This window comes from Poecilia mexicana, unplaced genomic scaffold, assembly GCF_051168715.1.
Source record: "Poecilia mexicana isolate PSO_F unplaced genomic scaffold, ASM5116871v1 scaffold_5, whole genome shotgun sequence".
Taxonomy (NCBI): Eukaryota; Metazoa; Chordata; class Actinopteri; order Cyprinodontiformes; family Poeciliidae; genus Poecilia; species Poecilia mexicana.
In genome coordinates this window covers 31156099-31176525 of record NW_028263374.1, presented here as the reverse complement: position 1 = coordinate 31176525, position 20427 = coordinate 31156099, and the positions used below count along the sequence as shown (strand labels likewise).

At 43.0% G+C, this 20427-nt stretch overlaps 2 protein-coding genes across 2 annotated transcripts in view; one reads left to right on the top strand and one right to left on the bottom strand.

The window, feature by feature from the left end:
• ddx27 (DEAD (Asp-Glu-Ala-Asp) box polypeptide 27) overlaps positions 1 to 5261 on the top strand; it is a 30179-nt gene extending 24918 nt beyond the window's left edge. The window contains exons 20-21 of the mRNA XM_088005896.1: positions 4145 to 4204; positions 4276 to 5261. Of these exons, the coding sequence (XP_087862022.1) occupies positions 4145 to 4204; positions 4276 to 4291 (76 nt within the window). The 3' untranslated portion in view covers positions 4292 to 5261. The remainder of the gene's footprint in view (positions 1 to 4144; positions 4205 to 4275) is intronic.
• Positions 5262 to 6401: 1140 nt separating this feature from the next.
• kcnq2b (potassium voltage-gated channel, KQT-like subfamily, member 2b) overlaps positions 6402 to 20427 on the bottom strand; it is a 34572-nt gene continuing 20546 nt past the window's right edge. Inside the window, exons 11-19 of the mRNA XM_088005897.1 lie at positions 18472 to 18501; positions 17941 to 18020; positions 15543 to 15749; positions 10335 to 10382; positions 10080 to 10188; positions 9049 to 9180; positions 8852 to 8972; positions 8372 to 8547; positions 6402 to 7013 (exon numbers count right to left, since the gene is read on the bottom strand). Of these exons, the coding sequence (XP_087862023.1) occupies positions 6410 to 7013; positions 8372 to 8547; positions 8852 to 8972; positions 9049 to 9180; positions 10080 to 10188; positions 10335 to 10382; positions 15543 to 15749; positions 17941 to 18020; positions 18472 to 18501 (1507 nt within the window). The 3' untranslated portion in view covers positions 6402 to 6409. The remainder of the gene's footprint in view (positions 7014 to 8371; positions 8548 to 8851; positions 8973 to 9048; positions 9181 to 10079; positions 10189 to 10334; positions 10383 to 15542; positions 15750 to 17940; positions 18021 to 18471; positions 18502 to 20427) is intronic.

Sequence of the window (20427 nt, the reverse complement as noted above, 5' to 3'; positions counted from 1 at the left end):
GAGACTGGTCATCTATTGATCATCTATTGGTCATCTATTGGTCATCTACTGGTCATCTATTGGTCATCTATTGGTCATCTATTGATCATCTATTGATCATCTATTGGTCATCTATTGGTCATCTATTGGTCATCTACTGGTCATCTATTGATCATCTATTGGTCATCTATTGATCATCTACTGGTCATCTATTGGTCATCTACTGGTCATCTATTGATCATCTATTGGTCATCTATTGATCATCTATTGATCATCTATTGGTCATCTATTGATCATCTATTGATCATCTACTGGTCATCTATTGGTCATCTACTGGTCATCTATTGGTCATCTACTGGTCATCTACTGGTCATATATTGATCATCTACTGGTCATCTATTGGTCATCTACTGGTCATCTACTGGTCATATATTGATCATCTACTGGTCATCTATTGATCATCTATTGATCATCTATTGGTCATCTATTGGTCATCTACTGGTCATATATTGATCATCTATTGGTCATCTATTGATCATCTATTGGTCATCTATTGATCATCTATTGGTCATCTATTGATCATCTATTGATCATCTACTGGTCATCTATTGGTCATCTATTGATCATCTATTGATCATCTATTGGTCATCTACTGGTCAGATATTGATCATCTACTGGTCATCTATTGGTCATCTACTGGTCATCTATTGGTCATCTATTGATCATCTATTGGTCATCTATTGGTCATCTACTGGTCATCTATTGATCATCTATTGATCATCTATTGATCATCTATTGGTCATCTACTGGTCATATATTGGTCATATATTGATCGTCTACTGGTCATCTACTGGTCATCTATTGATCATCTATTGGTCATCTATTGATCATCTATTGATCATCTACTGGTCATCTATTGGTCATCTATTGATCATCTATTGATCATCTATTGGTCATCTATTGGTCAGATATTGATCATCTACTGGTCATCTATTGGTCATCTATTGGTCATCTATTGATCATCTATTGGTCATCTACTGGTCATCTATTGATCATCTATTGATCATCTATTGGTCATCTACTGGTCATATATTGGTCATATATTGATCGTCTACTGGTCATCTATTGGTCATCTATTGGTCATCTACTGGTCATCTACAGGTCATCTATTGATCATCTATTGGTCATCTATTGGTCATCTACTGGTCAGATATTGGTCATCTATTGGTCATCTACTGGTCATCTATTGATCATCTATTGATCATCTATTGATCATCTATTGATCATCTACTGGTCATCTACTGGTCATATATTGATCATCTATTGGTCATCTATTGATCATCTATTGGTCATCTATTGGTCATCTACTGGTCATCTACTGGTCATATATTGATCATCTACTGGTCATCTATTGGTCATCTATTGATCATCTATTGATCATCTATTGGTCATCTATTGGTCATCTACTGGTCAGATATTGATCATCTACTGGTCATCTATTGGTCATCTACTGGTCATCTATTGATCATCTATTGGTCATCTATTGATCATCTATTGGTCATCTATTGGTCATCTATTGGTCATCTACTGGTCATCTACTGGTCATCTATTGGTCATCTATTGATCATCTACTGGTCATCTATTGATCATCTACTGGTCATCTATTGGTCATCTACTGGTCATATATTGATCATCTACTGGTCATCTATTGGTCATCTATTGGTCATCTATTGATCATCTATTGGTCATCTATTGATCATCTATTGGTCATCTATTGATCATCTATTGATCTACTGGTCATCTACTGGTCATCTATTGATCATCTATTGATCATCTACTGGTCATCTATTGGTCATCTACTGGTCAGATATTGATCATCTACTGGTCATCTATTGGTCATCTACTGGTCATCTACTGGTCATCTATTGATCATCTACTGGTCATCTATTGATCATCTACTGGTCATCTATTGGTCATCTACTGGTCATCTATTGGTCATCTACTGGTCATATATTGATCATCTACTGGTCATCTATTGGTCATCTATTGGTCATCTATTGATCATCTATTGGTCATCTATTGATCATCTACTGGTCATCTATTGATCATCTACTGGTCATCTATTGGTCATCTACTGGTCATATATTGATCATCTACTGGTCATCTATTGGTCATCTATTGGTCATCTATTGATCATCTATTGGTCATCTATTGATCATCTATTGGTCATCTATTGATCATCTATTGATCTACTGGTCATCTACTGGTCATCTATTGATCATCTATTGATCATCTACTGGTCATCTATTGGTCATCTACTGGTCAGATATTGATCATCTACTGGTCATCTATTGGTCATCTACTGGTCATCTATTGGTCATCTATTGATCATCTATTGGTCATCTATTGATCATCTATTGGTCATCTATTGGTCATCTACTGGTCATATATTGATCATCTATTGACCATCTATTGATCATCTATTGATCATCTATTGGTCATCTACTGGTCATATATTGATCATCTACTGGTCATCTATTGGTCATCTATTGGTCATCTATTGATCATCTATTGGTCATCTACTGGTCATCTACTGGTCATCTATTGATCATCTATTGGTCATCTACTGATCATCTATTGGTCATCTACTGGTCATCTACTGGTCATCTATTGATCATCTATTGATCATCTACTGGTCATCTATTGGTCATCTACTGGTCATCTATTGGTCATCTATTGATCATCTATTGATCATCTATTGGTCATCTATTGGTCATCTATTGATCATCAATTGGTCATCTACTGGTCATCTACTGGTCATCTATTGATCATCTATTGATCATCTACTGGTCATCTATTGATCATCTATTGGTCATCTATTGGTCATCTACTGGTCATATATTGATCATCTACTGGTCATATATTGATCATCCATTGGTCATCTATTGATCATCTATTGGTCATCTATTGATCATCTACTGGTCATATATTGATCATCCATTGGTCATCTATTGCAGTGTTTTTCAACCACTGTACTGCGGCACACTAGTGTGCCGTGAGTGATCGTCAGGTGTGCCGTGGAAATGATCCAATCTCACCTATGGTACCGTATTTTCCAGACTATAAGCTGCTACTTTTTCCTAAGCTTTGAACCATGAGGATTGTAGCCCGGTGTGGTTTTTCTGTGTATTTTTCTTCAACCACCAGGGGGCTCTCTAGCAGGAAGTGAATCATTGGAAGTCAAACTTGGAAATCAAAGAAGAACGCATTAATATTCATTTAGAACAACCACATGCTAGCAGCAGGCACGAATGAGAAATGTTTTCAAACTCATATGAAGCAGCTTTTAAGTTGAGGACTGTCGATCTGCCACTACAGGAGGGAAATAAAGCCGCTGCACTTTAGGTCGGTGTGAACGAAACCGGATTTGGAGACGGAGACCTGCGTCATATCCAGCAGTTATTAGGACGCAGCCCTCTGCTGCCCTCTGCTGGGTCCTTATGGGAAACCGAGAGCGGCAGAGATACCAGCGGCCTGCAGCCCGGTGCGGCTGATATATGTAAATTTCCAGGCGAGGGTTTGGGGGAGGGGGATCAAACATTTGAAGGTGCGGTGAATGGTGCGCCGATAGTCCAGGAAATACGGTAATTGGTCTTAAAAGATTATTTTAAAACGAATATTTAATTATCTGCAAATAATGCCATCTTTGAGTGTCTCTGCTGTAGTAGTGGCTAGCGGCGTAATCAGGTAATTTTATTACCACTAGATGGCAGTAGGTACAGAGCATTTTACATTAAAACAAGAGAATTAGTGATGTGGCTGTTCAGGTGTTCAGGTGTATTTTTGAGGTGGACATGTTACGTGCAATTTGAAATAAGAAATGTAAAATATGATAAAAAATAAATTTTTGTGTTTATTTGATTTCTATTCAAGACACTTTGATAAGAATGACTTTATATAAAGGCGGCTACAGAGTATCTTTGTTTACATTTTTGGTTGGTGGTGTGACTCATAATTTTTTCAATTAAAACAATGTACTTTGGCTCAGAAAAGGTTGAAAAACACTGATCTATTGATCATCTATTGATCATCTACTGGTCATCTACTGGTCATTGGTTACCAGTTGGCTCTCTGTCTTTTCTGACCTGCTGTCTGTCTCCTTCAGGCCATCCTTCGCAGACAGGAAGCGCCTCGGCTTGGACAGGAAGCGGTCAGGTGGCTCCAGGTAAGCCTCACATCTGGGCTTTGGTGATAGTTCTGTTCGACCCGGTAGAAAGGTTCTGTTTTGTTCCACAGGTTCAGGAAGAAGTGAGGACAGAGAAACCAGTTCTCCATGTCTTTGTCTGCACCAGATTATAAATAAAGTTTGTTTAAAAGTGGTGGTGGCGCTGGTTGGTCATGTGACCCGGCTCTGATGGTCCGATTTGACCCATCGAACATTAAAACATCTGGATACTGTCACTGGTTCTGTTGGACCGCTGAGGTTGGACCTCTGGTTTGGAGGCAGAACCGGGTTCTGACTGGTTCCTGAAAAGTTACTGCTGCCATCTGGTGGATGGGATGTGCAGCTTCAGACAAGTTTGGACCTTCAGAACCACATTTACAGTACTACCTGTTTTTAATACAAATGTATGAAATGTAGATGTTTCTATTTTAGTTTTGTTTTCAGGTTTAGTTTCATAGAAAATAAATATTTGGGTGTATATAACTAAAATGTCAGAATTAGAAACTACAAAAAATGTCAAACTTATTTCAGTAAGTGGGATTTAATTATTCTGGGAAGAATATTTCCCACCAAAATGGCTTAAATATTTTTGCATATACATTATGAATTCCCAATTCAGCAATCAAATATAACAATCTGATGCAAAAACACTATTAAGCATTTTAATTTAACAGTTTGAGTAACTGCATAATTAAAAAAAATCTCTTGCCACATTTGTTTTGACATACATTTTATAAACAGTTAGAAAATCTCAAGTTATTTCTTTTTCATTTATTTGCCTTTTTTAGTTACTAATTGGTTTTCAGTGTTTGTCTTATTTTTTTCTCTTTGTTACTAAGTAACAATCTCGTTTGTTCATTTTTATTTTTCACTTCGATGTGCCCGAGAGGGCGTTTTCCAAGTTTGAATGCATTGATGCTCTGTGTGTGTGTGTGTGTGTGTGTGTGTGTGTGTGTGTGTGTGTGTGTGTGTGTGTACTTTTTTTATTGTTTTTTGACAGCAAACCAAATATTTTTCTACCTGTTAAAACAAACTTTATAAAATAATATTTCTGTCATTGATTTCATTCTTTGTGGATTAGATGTGAACACATTTTAACATTTTAAAACATTTTGTGTCAAACTGAAAGTCCGGGGGCCAAATCCGGCCAGAGCGACGCATAAACAGAACCTTCAAGATAAGTTTATCATATCAACCAAAGCAGTTTTTATCAGTGTGTCAATCACATCAAGTTTTTCCAGTTTTTCATTATTCTAATTTTGTGAAAACCAAGATCCTCATTTTTTGGCACTAATTGAGTTTTTTGCGGTGGATGTCGAAAAATTTGGGTTAATTGTTGCCAACTCCCACCTGCAGGAGGCAGTGTGTTTTAGTACTGCATTTATATGTTGGTGAATTTATAGTTGGTATGGTGAGCAGCAAAGTCACAGTCACTGCAAAATTTCTTCAAATATTTCTAAATTATTTCCACAAAAACAATCATGAAATCCTGGAGGGACTGATCAGGTTGAAGGAATGCAGACATGTTTATTTTAACGGGTTATGGGTTTTATTAATCGGCCCTTTCAGCCCTCAGACCTGCTGGAGATCCCCATGAGGTCAAAGGTCAGATACAGAAGTTCTCAGAACCAAACTGGAGTCGTCCCGGAAATCCAGTACCAGAATCTGACCGGACAGAACAGAAGACCGCTGAGGGTCAACATTCAGGGTTATTTAATTGTAAATTGAACCAGAACCAAAGAGACGGACATGTTCTGATCAGCTTCATCAGAGGGAACCAGGAGAGGTCCGCTTCTGGTTCTGGTGGCGGCTCCTGAAGGTACCTGGAGGTTTTGTGCTGGAGATCCAAACCAGGAGACAAAAAGTTTCAGAAAAAAAAGCAGAAAATTAGAAATAAGTTCTGTGTTTATGTCTGAACCTGAGGTTCTGATTTAAAACCGAACCGACCCGGATTCTGGGCGGGTCAGTGGGTGGACACATGGTAACTGCTATCCTCACGTGTCATTCGGTCAAGCAGATGTTAGTGGAAACAGTGAGTCTGATTGGTCAGTGGGAACCAATCAGGTGCGAGCGTGGCAAGCATTCGCTGTATAAATGGTGACATCAGTCCATCTATTTCCGCATAAAGCTTCGCCCACAGCTGGTGTTTAAGTGACGGGTCTGAGTTTAAAAAAGGGGTTCTGCTGGTTCGGCTTCGGGTCGGCCCTACTTGGTGCCGGTCCAGGCCCGGTCCGAGTGCGGAGAGGGGGCGCACAGCTCGGAGTCGGAGTCGGACTCCCCCTGGGCGATATAGGGCCGGCGGGTGGCACGGCGAACGGAGCCTCCGCCGCTGCCGCCGGCCGGCTGCTCCCCCGGCCCGGCGGACGGGTAGAACCCGTTGTTCAGGAAGTCCAGGTTCTCCCGGGACTGGGAGATGGAGAAACCGCTGAAGGAGCGCTCCAGCTCCTCATGGTCCACCGACGGGATGGACACCGAGGTGTCGCTGTCGAGCTTCGCCTCGTCCCCGTTCCGCTCCGTCCCGGCCCGCTCCCCGCCGCCGTGCCGACCTGGTCGGTTCCCGCCGTGTCTCTCCCCTGCTGGAGGGGGGGGCAGGCGGACCAGCGAAGCGTCGCCCACCGGGCTCGGGGTGTTGCCATGGCTACGCTGTGGAGGGGGAGGGGCCTGCTGGTGGAGCTGGGAGCTGATTGGCTGCCAGGAGGTGGAGGGCGGGCAGGTGGGGGCGGCGTAGTTCCTGTGTCCGGTGGAGCTGCTGGAGCGGACCATCTTGGTCACAAAGCGGGTCCTCTCCATGTGGTCGCCAGGCAACACCCTGCAGACACGTAAACAACAACAAAAGGAAATTTAGCCATCGGTCCGATACCCAGATTCCCAGTATCACCACCCTAGTTTGGCAGTTCCTACATTTACTCAGTTACAGTGACTTGAGTAAAAAAAAAGCTTTTAGACTCTGTTTACATGAGATCGTTGCCTCATAACTGACTTCATATTTGAAAACACAAAGCATAAACCAAATGGCAACGACCATTTCACATTTAAACAAAAAAATTGAAATATTCCTCCCTAAGTAATAATACACTGACTGGTATAACTACTGTTAACAGAACACATATATACCGAGGTTAGAGGGGGAAAAACAAAACCACCGCAAAATAAAAAACTAAAAGAAAAGAAATATAAAATGTGGGGTTTATAGCAGATTAAATTTTGATTGAAAAACGTTTTATTGCAGGGACTGTGTCATTGTTTTCAGAGATTCACAAAATAATAAAAACTAAATATTTTAATGCTTTTTCAATAGGAAGAGATTTTGTAAAACTACATGTATGAATGTAAAATTTGGTTGTTTTTTATGTTAATTTCCACATTTAGATGATACCGCCAAGGCACATTTAGTCATTTGTAGTTCCCAGACCAGGCCACCAGAGGGCGCTGTGATTTTAGCATGCTATGAACACATATGACCTTTTGACCCTTAGCTTCCACTACATTGTAAACAGTAACCCGTCTCTGGGGAATCAATGCAGAAATTGTGTTAAACTGAACAGGTTAAGTCGTCCAATGCAGCACAATGCTATCTACAAAAAATATATTTTATTTTTTATCTTTTTTCATTCAATATGATCAACTAACATTTAAAAAACTGAGCGTCACAAAAGCAATCACCACTTGAACCTTTTCACTTTGCAACCACAAGCTTCAGTATATTGAATTCTTGGTAGGTCAGTGAAAAGAAATGATGCAGTATTTAAAATAATTTACAAATATAAATCTGAAAAGTGTGGCATGCAAAGACCAAACTATTTATTACCAGTTGTACATCTTTACCAGCTTTGCATGGCTACAGACTGAAATATATTTACGTCTGGGCTTTAGCTAGGCCATTCCAAGATGAAAATGCTTTATTATAGACCATCAATTGTGGCTCTGGCTTGTTGGGAGTGGTCATTATTTTGGAAGTCTTTAGCTTCTAGTTGTTTTCCATTCAGGATTTTCCTGTTTTTGACTTGATTTACCTTTCTATCAACGTTATCTTCCCACAGCATGAAGCTGCCACTGCAGCATCTTACAAAGCGGATGAGGTGATGTGTGCCTCCAGGCACTGATTAAAAGTTTCAGTCCCCAGACTTTAGAAAAGCTTGCTACACCACTGCTTCATGACATACTCACTGCAGGATCTTGGAGAGGGACTGGTTCTTCTCCTGCAGGTCCACTGGACTGTGGTATGGCGGTGCCGGGTCCGGTTCCTTCGACCCAAAATAGGCATCCGTCTCTGCCTGAGGGATTCCCATTCGCTGAATGTAGATGTTCACCAGAAAGTCCAGCTTCCTCTCCATGGACAGGACCTGCAGGACATCAGGGGTTAGACCAAATGATTAGTTCAGTTCCAGACCTGCATCAAGACAGAGTTGCAGGTCTTACCGGTGGTCCTGGTTAAGCCACCAGTTACTGGTTTCTGGTTAAGCACCAGTAAGGCTGGTGCTTAACCAGAAAACCAGCAAATGCTGCCAGCACTACAGGCCACAGATGGAAAGAGGCTTTCAGCTAACTCTGGCACATTTACAGAAATGTAATTCATGTACATTGTCCTTAATAAATAAAGTGAGTGTAGTGGCAGCAGTGTGGCGGGCCACACCACAAGCCGTTCACCTGCTTCTCCACCTTCCCCAGACGTCCCATCATGCTCGGGTCTTCAGGTATCTCCTCGCCACCTGATTTGGGACGGTCCTTGTCTGCAATGGGGGTTCCTCTTCCCACGATCTGATCCACCCTGCCAGAACCAGACAGAACCCGGTCACAGCTGATTTAGAGTCGGAGCGGCAAGGCGCCGAGGCCTGGAGCCTTACCGGGCCTGGAGGTTCTTGATGCGGGCCAGCATGTCCAGGTGTCCAGCCGAGTACTGCTCGATCACGTCCATGACGTCGTAGGGACGGAGGCTCTCCTTGAACTTCCTCTTGGACACCATGAAGCGCATGATGCTGCCAGAGACAAGGAAGCGTCACCACAGCCGGACTCGGACCAGGTCCTGCTGGTTCTGGTCTGGAGCACAGGCCCACAACAGGGCGTGTTGTCTGGACCGGTCACAGCCAGGTGCTGAACTGGATCTGGTCCAGTCCAGTGGTTCTGTTCTTTCAGAGCAGAACCTACAACCACATTTCCACTGAATTGATGTATAAGCACAATAAAAACCGAACCTGATGATTTGTAAACCCTTTTCCTCATTTGAATTCACTAAAAAAACAAGATTCAAATGGATAAACTTAGAAATAATGTTCACTCGTTAGGATTTTTACAAATCTAAAAGTCCAACACTTCGTGACTTTTGAAACTCAGAAATTGACAAATGTTTTCAGAAAATATATGAGAATAATCTTTTTTGGCGAGACAGTTCTTTTCTTGAAAATTTTAAATTTGTCAAACTCAGAAATGTCCAACTTTTTTTCTAGAAAATTCTGCAGAAAGTAACTCTTCTTCGTTTCCCTAACTACAACGTCCTTAACTTGAATTGAACATGAAGCAGAACCCGGACAGAACCAGAGAAACGAACCAGAACCGGGAAACACTGACGGCGGTTGGAACAGATCTGGGATCCGAATCCAGAGTAAAACTGAAGCCTGGCCGTAGAGCGCACCAGCAATAAAATAATAAAATAATAATAAAGCAGGCTGAACAGTGAAATAATGACGCTGAGTGACGTGGCTGCTCTTACCCAACAGCTGATGATGACCTTTGACCCTGGCGTGAGCATAAATAAAACATAAGTAAATAAAATAATGTGAATAAAATCATGACTTAGTGCATAAAACAGCAAATGAGGAGTGAGAAGCGATGGATGGTCGGCGGCGCAGCAGACAGCCTCTGATGGACAGACTCCTACCAGATGGCCCTGATGGTGACCTTTAACCCCGGCGTCAGGTCCTGGGGGACAAATTCGCAGTGGCAGCTCTTGTTGTCATCCGCCATGTCTTCACCTGGCAGGCTGGCATCTGAAACGAAAGCAGAGGTCAGAGGTCATTTAGTCCCACCCCCGCAGCGGACGCTGCTGCAGCTTCCTGAGAGACTTGATCATGTGACAGGAAGTCCAGAGGAATGAAGCAGCTTCCTTCCTGTGAGAGTGAGTGTGAGCGCTGACCTGGGGAACTCTTGTGTCTGAACTCTTCATCCTGCATCTCAATCAGCACTACAGGAGGAAGAGGAGAGGAAACAGCTACATCAGAGGAAGAGGAAACAGCTACATCAGAGGAAGAGGAAACAGCTACATCAGAGGAAGAGGAAACAGCTACATCAGAGGAAGAGGAAGAGGAAACAGCTACATCAGAGGAAGAGGAAACAGCTACATCAGAGGAAGAGGAAACAGCTTCATCAGAGGAAGAGGAAGAGGAAACAGCTACATCAGAGGAAGAGGAAACAGCTTCATCAGAGGAAGAGGAAGAGGAAACAGCTTCATCAGAGGAAGAGGAAGAGGAAACAGCTTCATCAGAGGAAGAGGAAACAGCTACATCAGAGGAAGAGGAAACAGCTACATCAGAGGAAGAGGAAACAGCTACATCAGAGGAAGAGGAAACAGCTACATCAGAGGAAGAGGAAACAGCTACATCAGAGGAAGAGGAAACAGCTACATCAGAGGAAGAGGAAACAGCTTCATCAGAGGAAGAGGAAGAGGAAACAGCTACATCAGAGGAAGAGGAAACAGCTACATCAGAGGAAGAGGAAACAGCTTCATCAGAGGAAGAGGAAACAGCTACATCAGAGGAAGAGGAAACAGCTACATCAGAGGAAGAGGAAACAGCTACATCAGAGGAAGAGGAAACAGCTACATCAGAGGAAGAGGAAACAGCTACATCAGAGGAAGAGGAAGAGGAAACAGCTACATCAGAGGAAGAGGAAGAGGAAACAGCTACATCAGAGGAAGAGGAAACAGCTTCATCAGAGGAAGAGGAAACAGCTACATCAGAGGAAGAGGAAGAGGAAACAGCTACATCAGAGGAAGAGGAAACAGCTACATCAGAGGAAGAGGAAACAGCTACATCAGAGGAAGAGGAAACAGCTACATCAGAGGAAGAGGAAACAGCTACATCAGAGGAAGAGGAAGAGGAAACAGCTTCATCAGAGGAAGAGGAAACAGCTACATCAGAGGAAGAGGAAACAGCTACATCAGAGGAAGAGGAAACAGCTACATCAGAGGAAGAGGAAACAGCTACATCAGAGGAAGAGGAAGAGGAAACAGCTACATCAGAGGAAGAGGAAACAGCTACATCAGAGGAAGAGGAAACAGCTTCATCAGATGAAGAGGAGAGGAAACAGCTACATCAGAGGAAGAGGAAACAGCTTCATCAGAGGAAGAGGAAGAGGAAACAGCTACATCAGAGGAAGAGGAAACAGCTTCATCAGATGAAGAGGAGAGGAAACAGCTACATCAGAGGAAGAGGAAACAGCTACATCAGAGGAAGAGGAAGAGGAAACAGCTACATCAGAGGAAGAGGAAACAGCTACATCAGAGGAAGAGGAAGAGGAAACAGCTTCATCAGAGGAAGAGGAAACAGCTACATCAGAGGAAGAGGAAGAGGAAACAGCTACATCAGAGGAAGAGGAAACAGCTACATCAGAGGAAGAGGAAACAGCTACATCAGAGGAAGAGGAAACAGCTACATCAGAGGAAGAGGAAACAGCTACATCAGAGGAAGAGGAAGAGGAAACAGCTTCATCAGAGGAAGAGGAAACAGCTACATCAGAGGAAGAGGAAACAGCTACATCAGAGGAAGAGGAAACAGCTACATCAGAGGAAGAGGAAACAGCTACATCAGAGGAAGAGGAAGAGGAAACAGCTACATCAGAGGAAGAGGAAACAGCTACATCAGAGGAAGAGGAAACAGCTACATCAGAGGAAGAGGAAGAGGAAACAGCTACATCAGAGGAAGAGGAAACAGCTTCATCAGATGAAGAGGAGAGGAAACAGCTACATCAGAGGAAGAGGAAACAGCTTCATCAGAGGAAGAGGAAGAGGAAACAGCTACATCAGAGGAAGAGGAAACAGCTTCATCAGATGAAGAGGAGAGGAAACAGCTACATCAGAGGAAGAGGAAACAGCTACATCAGAGGAAGAGGAAGAGGAAACAGCTACATCAGAGGAAGAGGAAACAGCTACATCAGAGGAAGAGGAAACAGCTTCATCAGAGGAAGAGGAAACAGCTTCATCAGAGGAAGAGGAAACAGCTACATCAGAGGAAGAGGAAGAGGAAACAGCTACATCAGAGGAAGAGGAAACAGCTACATCAGAGGAAGAGGAGAGGAAACAGCTTCATCAGAGGAAGAAGAGAGGAAACAGCTTCATCAGAGGAAGAGGAAGAGGAAACAGCTTCATCAGGGGAAGAGGAAGAGGAAGCAGCTTCATCAGAGGAAGAGGAAACAGCTTCATCAGAGGAAGAGGAGAGGAAACAGCTTCATCAGAGGAAGAGGAAGAGGAAACAGCTTCATCAGAGGAAGAGGAGAGGAAACAGCTTCATCAGAGGAAGAGGAGAGGAAACAGCTTCATCAGAGGAAGAAGAGAGGAAACAGCTTCATCAGAGGAAGAGGAGAGGAAACAGCTTCATCAGAGGAAGAGGAGAAGAAACAGCTTCATCAGAGGAAGAGGAGAGGAAACAGCTTCATCAGAGGAAGAGGAGAGGAAACAGCTTCATCAGAGGAAGAGGAGAGGAAACAGCTTCATCAGAGGAAGAGGAAACAGCTTCATCAGAGGAAGAGGAGAGGAAACAGCTTCATCAGATGAAGAGGAAGAGGAAACAGCTTCATCAGAGGAAGAGGAAACAGCTTCATCAGAGGAAGAGGAAACAGCTTCATCAGAGGAAGAGGAGAGGAAACAGCTTCATCAGAGGAAGAGGAAGAGGAAACAGCTTCATCAGAGGAAGAGGAAACAGCTTCATCAGAGGAAGAGGAAGAGGAAACAGCTTCATCAGAGGAAGAGGAGAGGAAACAGCTTCATCAGAGGAAGAGGAAACAGCTTCATCAGAGGAAGAGGAGAGGAAACAGCTTCATCAGAGGAAGAGGAGAGGAAACAGCTTCATCAGAGGAAGAGGAGAGGAAACAGCTTCATCAGAGGAAGAGGAAACAGCTTCATCAGAGGAAGAGGAGAGGAAACAGCTTCATCAGAGGAAGAGGAAGAGGAAACAGCTTCATCAGAGGAAGAGGAGAGGAAACAGCTTCATCAGAGGAAGAGGAAACAGCTTCATCAGAGGAAGAGGAGAGGAAACAGCTTCATCAGAGGAAGAGGAAGAGGAAGCAGCTTCATCAGAGGAAGAGGAAACAGCTTCATCAGAGGAAGAGGAGAGGAAACAGCTTCATCAGAGGAAGAGGAGAGGAAACAGCTTCATCAGAGGAAGAGGAGAGGAAACAGCTTCATCAGAGGAAGAGGAGAGGAAACAGCTTCATCAGAGGAAGAGGAAGAGGAAACAGCTTCATCAGAGGAAGAGGAAACAGCTTCATCAGAGGAAGAGGAAGAGGAAACAGCTTCATCAGAGGAAGAGGAGAGGAAACAGCTTCATCAGAGGAAGAGGAGAGGAAACAGCTTCATCAGAGGAAGAGGAGAGGAAACAGCTTCATCAGAGGAAGAGGAAGAGGAAACAGCTTCATCAGAGGAAGAGGAGAGGAAACAGCTTCATCAGAGGAAGAGGAAACAGCTTCATCAGAGGAAGAGGAAACAGCTTCATCAGAGGAAGAGGAGAGGAAACAGCTTCATCAGAGGAAGAGGAGAGGAAACAGTTTCATCAGATGAAGAGGAAGAGGAAACAGCTTCATCAGAGGAAGAAGAGAGGAAACAGCTTCATCAGAGGAAGAGGAGAGGAAACAGCTTCATCAGAGGAAGAAGAGAGGAAACAGCTTCATCAGAGGAAGAGGAGAGGAAACAGCTTCATCAGAGGAAGAGGAGAGGAAACAGCTTCATCAGAGGAAGAAGAGAGGAAACAGCTTCATCAGAGGAAGAGGAGAGGAAACAGCTTCATCAGATGAAGAGGAAGAGGAAACAGCTTCATCAGAGGAAGAAGAGAGGAAACAGCTTCATCAGAGGAAGAGGAGAGGAAACAGCTTCATCAGAGGAAGAAGAGAGGAAACAGCTTCATCAGAGGAAGAGGAGAGGAAACAGCTTCATCAGAGGAAGAAGAGAGGAAACAGCTTCATCAGAGGAAGAGGAAGAGGAAACAGCTTCATCAGAGGAAGAGGAGAGGAAACAGCTTCATCAGACGCCAGAAACCCGAACCAGCCGATCCCCAAACCGGACCGTGTCTAGAGGAACCTGGAGATGTTCCTGCAGCCGCTGCTGCCCCCTGCTGGCCTGGAGCAGCAGATCTGCTGTAGGACTTGAGGTCAGCCGTTTAATGTTTTGAAACTAAATGCAGCCAACATGGATGGAGACCAGGAGGCCCAACAGGCCGCGTCCGACTGTGTGATCAGTTCAAACTGGTTCTGACCTTTGACCCCTGATGATGACAGCTGATCTGTTTCCTCTGCAAACCTTCTCCCACTTTCATCCAAATGAATCAACTTTATCTGCTTTTTATGAAGTCGGTGCTGGAACAGAACCGCCTGGACCTCAGCTATGAGACTCCCTTTTACATCTTTTACACTGTAAAAAATTAACAGCAATACTTTTGATTTATTGAGCCTCTCATGGAGAAAACATGTGGGTGTTCATTTTTCATGGTCATATTTTCACCATGTTATTCATGAATAAATAATATTAAATATCAGAGTTACAAACTAAACAACACCATTTAAATGTTTAGACTAATAACTGTTTAACTTGTAAATTCAACATTTAGTAGTTAGGAAGCTAAATACTTAGCATCCAAACTGAACATTTAGTAAAAAAAATATTTATTTTCAAATTAAACATTTAAAATTCAGATTCAAATATTTATTTTTAAAACACATTTTTAGCTTGTTAACTAAATATTTAGCTATAAGACTAAATCTTTAGGTTGCTAGTTAAATATTTAGCTCAGAACTAAATGTTTAGGTCCAGGCTAAATATTTAACTAACATGCAAACTGACATGCTAACAAACAGAAGTGGAATATAAAGTAAAAGCTGTTTTAAATATTTTGTTTGGAACGTTGTAATTCATAAATTACGATGTAATTTATAACTTGATGAAATATGATACAAATATGACTTTGAAAAATTAACACACATTATTTCTCCATGAGAGACTCCATAAATGAAAATATTTATTTAAATTTTTCACTGTCGTTTTGCAGACGCTGACTGGGATAATCTGGTGTGTTGAGACGCAGCTGTCGCCCCCCGGTGGCCACACGGTGCGCAGCAGTTTGAGGTCAACCTGCCTCACCTTCAGAGTTCTGGCGGGACGCTGCTCCTCGGATCCTGAAGGCCTGCCGGGTCCGGCTGCGTTCCCCAAAGCTCCAGCTCTTTGGAACCTTACTGGGACTGTCATCCAGACTGGGCTCCATACTGGGAGACCGACGCAGCGCCTGGACGCCCCCCGGGGTGCTGGGGCCCACTGCCACGCCGGGAGCCACACTGCCCGGAGGAACCACTGCAGACAGCAGAGCAGACCTGCATGATGCGCTGACAGAAAACACACTGAAAAGTGCGGCCTGTCACTCTGATCATTCAAAACATAAAGGCAGTGGTGGGACATAGCAACTGCTTTGTTACTGTACAGTTTTCATGTCTCTGTACTTAAAGGAGCAGTATTATATAAAATCAACTTTTTCATCTTTCCATCATGTTTGAATGTTTTTGACTTATTAATAATCAGGGCCGTGCAGCGACCTTTGGGGGTTTGGGGGCTCAAAGTTACAAAACGGCACATTGAACATGATCTTGAAACAACGTACAACAACAACCCATATTAATCAAGAATCTAATATTTAATCAGATTATTCTAGATCATTGTCATCATGTGGGGACAATGCAAAGCAGATACAGTCCATGTTCCCCTGATTTAATGTTTCTGTTTCTGCTGAGCTGATCTGAGGCTGAAGCTGTGAAACAGACCAGAGGAGAGAAGGTCAAAGGTTATGACGCTATGAAATAAGAACAGTTGATGATATTTTACTAAATAAATCCTTATAATATCTGACTGTTTAACCTCCATAGCAGCTTGACTGCAGACTGATTTAAAGATCAAAAAGCTCAGAGGCTAACTCTACATTAGTTTTCTATGTTAAACCTCTAGATCTAGAATTATAAGACTGAGATATCAAGGCAAAGAAAACTCAGTAGCTGCTGGTAGGGGCCATCCAGGGGCCCTCCAGACATTCAGGGGCCCTCCAGACATCCAGGGGCCCTCCAGACATCCAGGGGCCCTCCAGACATTCAGGGGCCCTCCAGACATCCAGGGGCCCTCCAGACATCCAGGGGCCCTCCAGACATTCAGGGGCCCTCCAGACATCCAGACATTCAGGGGCCCTCCAGACATCCAGGGGCCCTCCAGACATTCAGGGGCCCTCCAGACATCCAGGGGCCCTCCAGACATCCAGGGGCCCTCCAGACATTCAGGGGCCCTCCAGACATCCAGGGGCCCTCCAGACATTCAGGGGCCCTCCAGACATCCAGGGGCCCTCCAGACATTCAGGGGCCCTCCAGACATCCAGGGGCCCTCCAGACATTCAGGGGCCCTCCAGACATTCAGGGGCCCTCCAGACATCCAGTCAGTGCAGCACTGGGGAGAATGATAAAGTTAAAGTCAGAAGTTTTTTTTAACCATTTCTGTGTTTCGACTGCAGTGAAGTGAACCTCCGAGGGCTGAGGAGGGAGCTGGAGAACGGCTGGCCGAAGTTAGCGCTCATAAATTGGATCAACCTTGAGCTAAACGCCGCTTACTCGGCGGATATTGAAAAATCCAAGATCCAGCTTAAAACTAATGTCACTGCAGTCGGTAACACAATAAAACCACCGGGATAAAGTTTGTTTTGGTCTGTGGCCTGTAAAGATGGCGCCGAGCGACTGGACCTGAACGCCCCACAACGTCTGACGCAGTGACGTTGGTCCCAAGGCTCTACTGGCCAATAGCAGCTCTCCTCATTAACATAACGATGCAGCAGAAATACAGCAGCAGAAAAGGGAGAAGCAAAAAAGACTAAGCAAAACATCTATTTTTCTTGACAAAAGCGCATGTTTAGGGGAAATGAAAAAGAAAATATATACATTACTTGACGGAAACTCATGTGTAAGGAAAAGGAAAAACTAAATATATATTTATGCTTTTATTTCTTATTATGTCGGTTTTGGTCCTGCATGTTGAAAAGATATATATTCTTGCCCATGATTTGATAGTTAGAGCGCTTCTCCTCACCTTGGACCCGGTATCTGAACAACATGGAGGCAGAGAAACTGAGAGTCATTACTAGACTGAGGGCAGCCGGACTAGCTTATTTTGCTAAATGATTATATTTAGCTAAACATTATTGTTGAGGGGCACAAGCAGGCCTCCTGACAGACAGATAAAAAAACATAAAAAAGTCAAACAAGGCATCTGGGGCATCAAGGATAAAAGGGGCAGGGGCTCAAGCCCCCTCAACTCCCCCCACTCTGCACCTGCCTGCTAATAATAAACTGCAAAACGCCTGGGTGGGCCAAGCCCCGCCTCCGAGGCGCAGCTCCTCCTCAGAGCTGCAGTTTCTAAAGATTACAGAGCATCTCCTTCAGGTTCTGGTTCTGACTCTAGTTCTAGTTGTGGTTCTGGTTCTGGTTCTGGTTCTAGTTCTGGTTCTGGTACCCACCGTGCTGAGGAGAACTCTTCCCTTTGGTTCCGGAGCTCCGTGGAGACGAGAAGACTCTCTCTTTCAAACTGACCTTCTGACTGCAGAGACAGAAAGAATCCAGTCAGACCTGACAAACATGGCTGACAAACATGGCCGACTATGTTTATCGGCCATGTTTGTTGCTTCATGGCAACCACGATGCAACAAACATGATGTCCATGATGTGGTTGTCATGGCAACTCTCATGGTGGGACAGACTCCCACCCGAGTAAAGCTGGACCTGTCAGCACCGCCTGCTGTTTGTACAGCAGGGGGCGCCGCTGCAGCACTGACCTCTACAGATCGACAGACTTGACCCATTTGGGATCAATAAAGTATTTTTGAATGAAATCGACTCGACACTAAAGGAACCAGAGCCTGAAGACCCGGTTCAGATGAGACAGCAGGTATCTGAGCAGTTCTGGTGGAACTGACCCGGTCTGGACAGGATGACCAGAACCAGAACCAGAACCGGCTTCAGATATCTGGTTCTGAAGTGTTTGGACTGACCTCGGTGACGGCTCCGGCTGGACGTCCTTCCTGCAGACAGACACAGTTATCAGTCAATTAAATGAGGCAAAACATTATGGCCACTTCCTGTTCCTGTTTGGGTCGGGGGAATTCTGGTTCTGTTCTGAACACCTGGTTGTTTTAAAGAGCATTTATCACATAAAATCCTCTTTTTTAGCCCTTACATATTTTATTTTTAATTTAATTCACTAAATAATATATAAAAATTCAAAGGTTGTTCATTTTTGTGTTTTGTGGATTTTTGTGTTGTTCTCAGCGGGTTTGGGTCGCTCATTCTTCATAAACCTTTGCTTTATTTACTGGAGTTTACTAAAAGGATGCGTCAAAGTAAAAGCCACTGAAATTTTATTAAATTATTATTATAAAGTTTATTTGATAGGAACACATCGACATAGACAAACTGAATAAAACATCATCCCATGTTTGCATCGTGGTGCAGCAGCAGCAGCTAATTCACAGCACTTGTCCCTAGTTGGGCTTTTTAAAAAGTAACTCTAAAAATTGAAGTGATAATCATTTAAAATAGCACAACATGATGTAAACCAACAGAAAAACATCTAAAATGGGTACAGTTCTGTTTTTGACATAACCAGAGTTTTGAACATATTAAAACTGGTTACAGACTTTAAATGAACAGGAAGTGAGTCCAAACTGCAGATCCTCTCACAGACGGAGCAGTTTGAGCAAAGGTGGTTCTTCGAAAGGGAACCTTACAGCTTCCATCTAAAGCTGCTCTGGTAGATCTGCTGATGCCCTGCAGTCTCTGTGGTGTTGGTGCAAGTCCATTTAAACACTTAAAAATCAATTTTAAAACATTATAATTTAGAAAATTTGTAAAATCCAAAATGCCAAATTTAGCCAAAATGTGACAGTGATGGAATCTAATCGGCTTTTGATGTAAAACCTTTAAGGCCCGATTATAGAGAAATGCTAATGGTTTGAGTTTGACCAGTCTGAGCCCAGACAGGAGCTCCGCAGGTAAAATGTGAGGATCAGTGAGTTCAGAAACATCTCTGCACAGTGAAGTGTCAAACAATGTCTAATAACTTTAAAACTATATTCAATCTAACAGTTTTGGAGATTTTATCAATTTGGCTCCTAAAATGTAACTGAGTATCCAGAATTATTCCTAAATATTTCTCTTGTGATATTGTTCAATAGGTCCCCATTGATCTGAATATTCAAGGACTGTAATGATGTTTTCTTGATTGAAAATCAAATTCACTTTGTTTTCTTTGTATTGAGAGTTAAGCAAGAATCCTTTAGCCGTGTTGCTAATCTCTGCAGACAGTTCTGAAGTTTTTCACTGACAACAATACCGTTTGGTCTGATGTGTAAACAACGGTGTCATCAGCAAACATTTGCAGATTGACTTCAGGACAAATTTCAGGAAGACTGTTAACATACAAACTAAACAGGACCGGACCTAAGATGGTTCCCTGTGGAATCCCTGTTAAGATTTGCTGTTATTAATGACAACACATTGTTCACGATCTTCCAAACATGTTTTAAACCAAGACAATGACCGTTCTGAGAAATTAAATGATGAAAGCCTTGAGATCAGTAAATTGTGATTCACCGTATCAAAGGCCTTTTTCAAATCAAGAAAAACTGCACCAGTAATTTGTCCCTTGTGAAGTGATTGTTTAACCTTTTCAAGCAGCAAACCTGCAGCGGTCTCTGTGCAATGCTGCCGTCTGAAACCAAACTGAAGATTGTTACTGTCTAAATGCAGTAGTATTTGTTCCAGAATCATTTTCTCCATGACCGGAACCAGACTTATTGGCCTGTAGTCGCTGATTTCATGTCGACTTCCTGATTTAAAAATCGGTTTCACCGAAGCTTTTTTCCATGCATCGGGAAATTCCCCTGTTCTGATGGAAATGTTAACTATATGAGTTAAAGGTTCTACTAAAATGTTACTGTATTTTATTT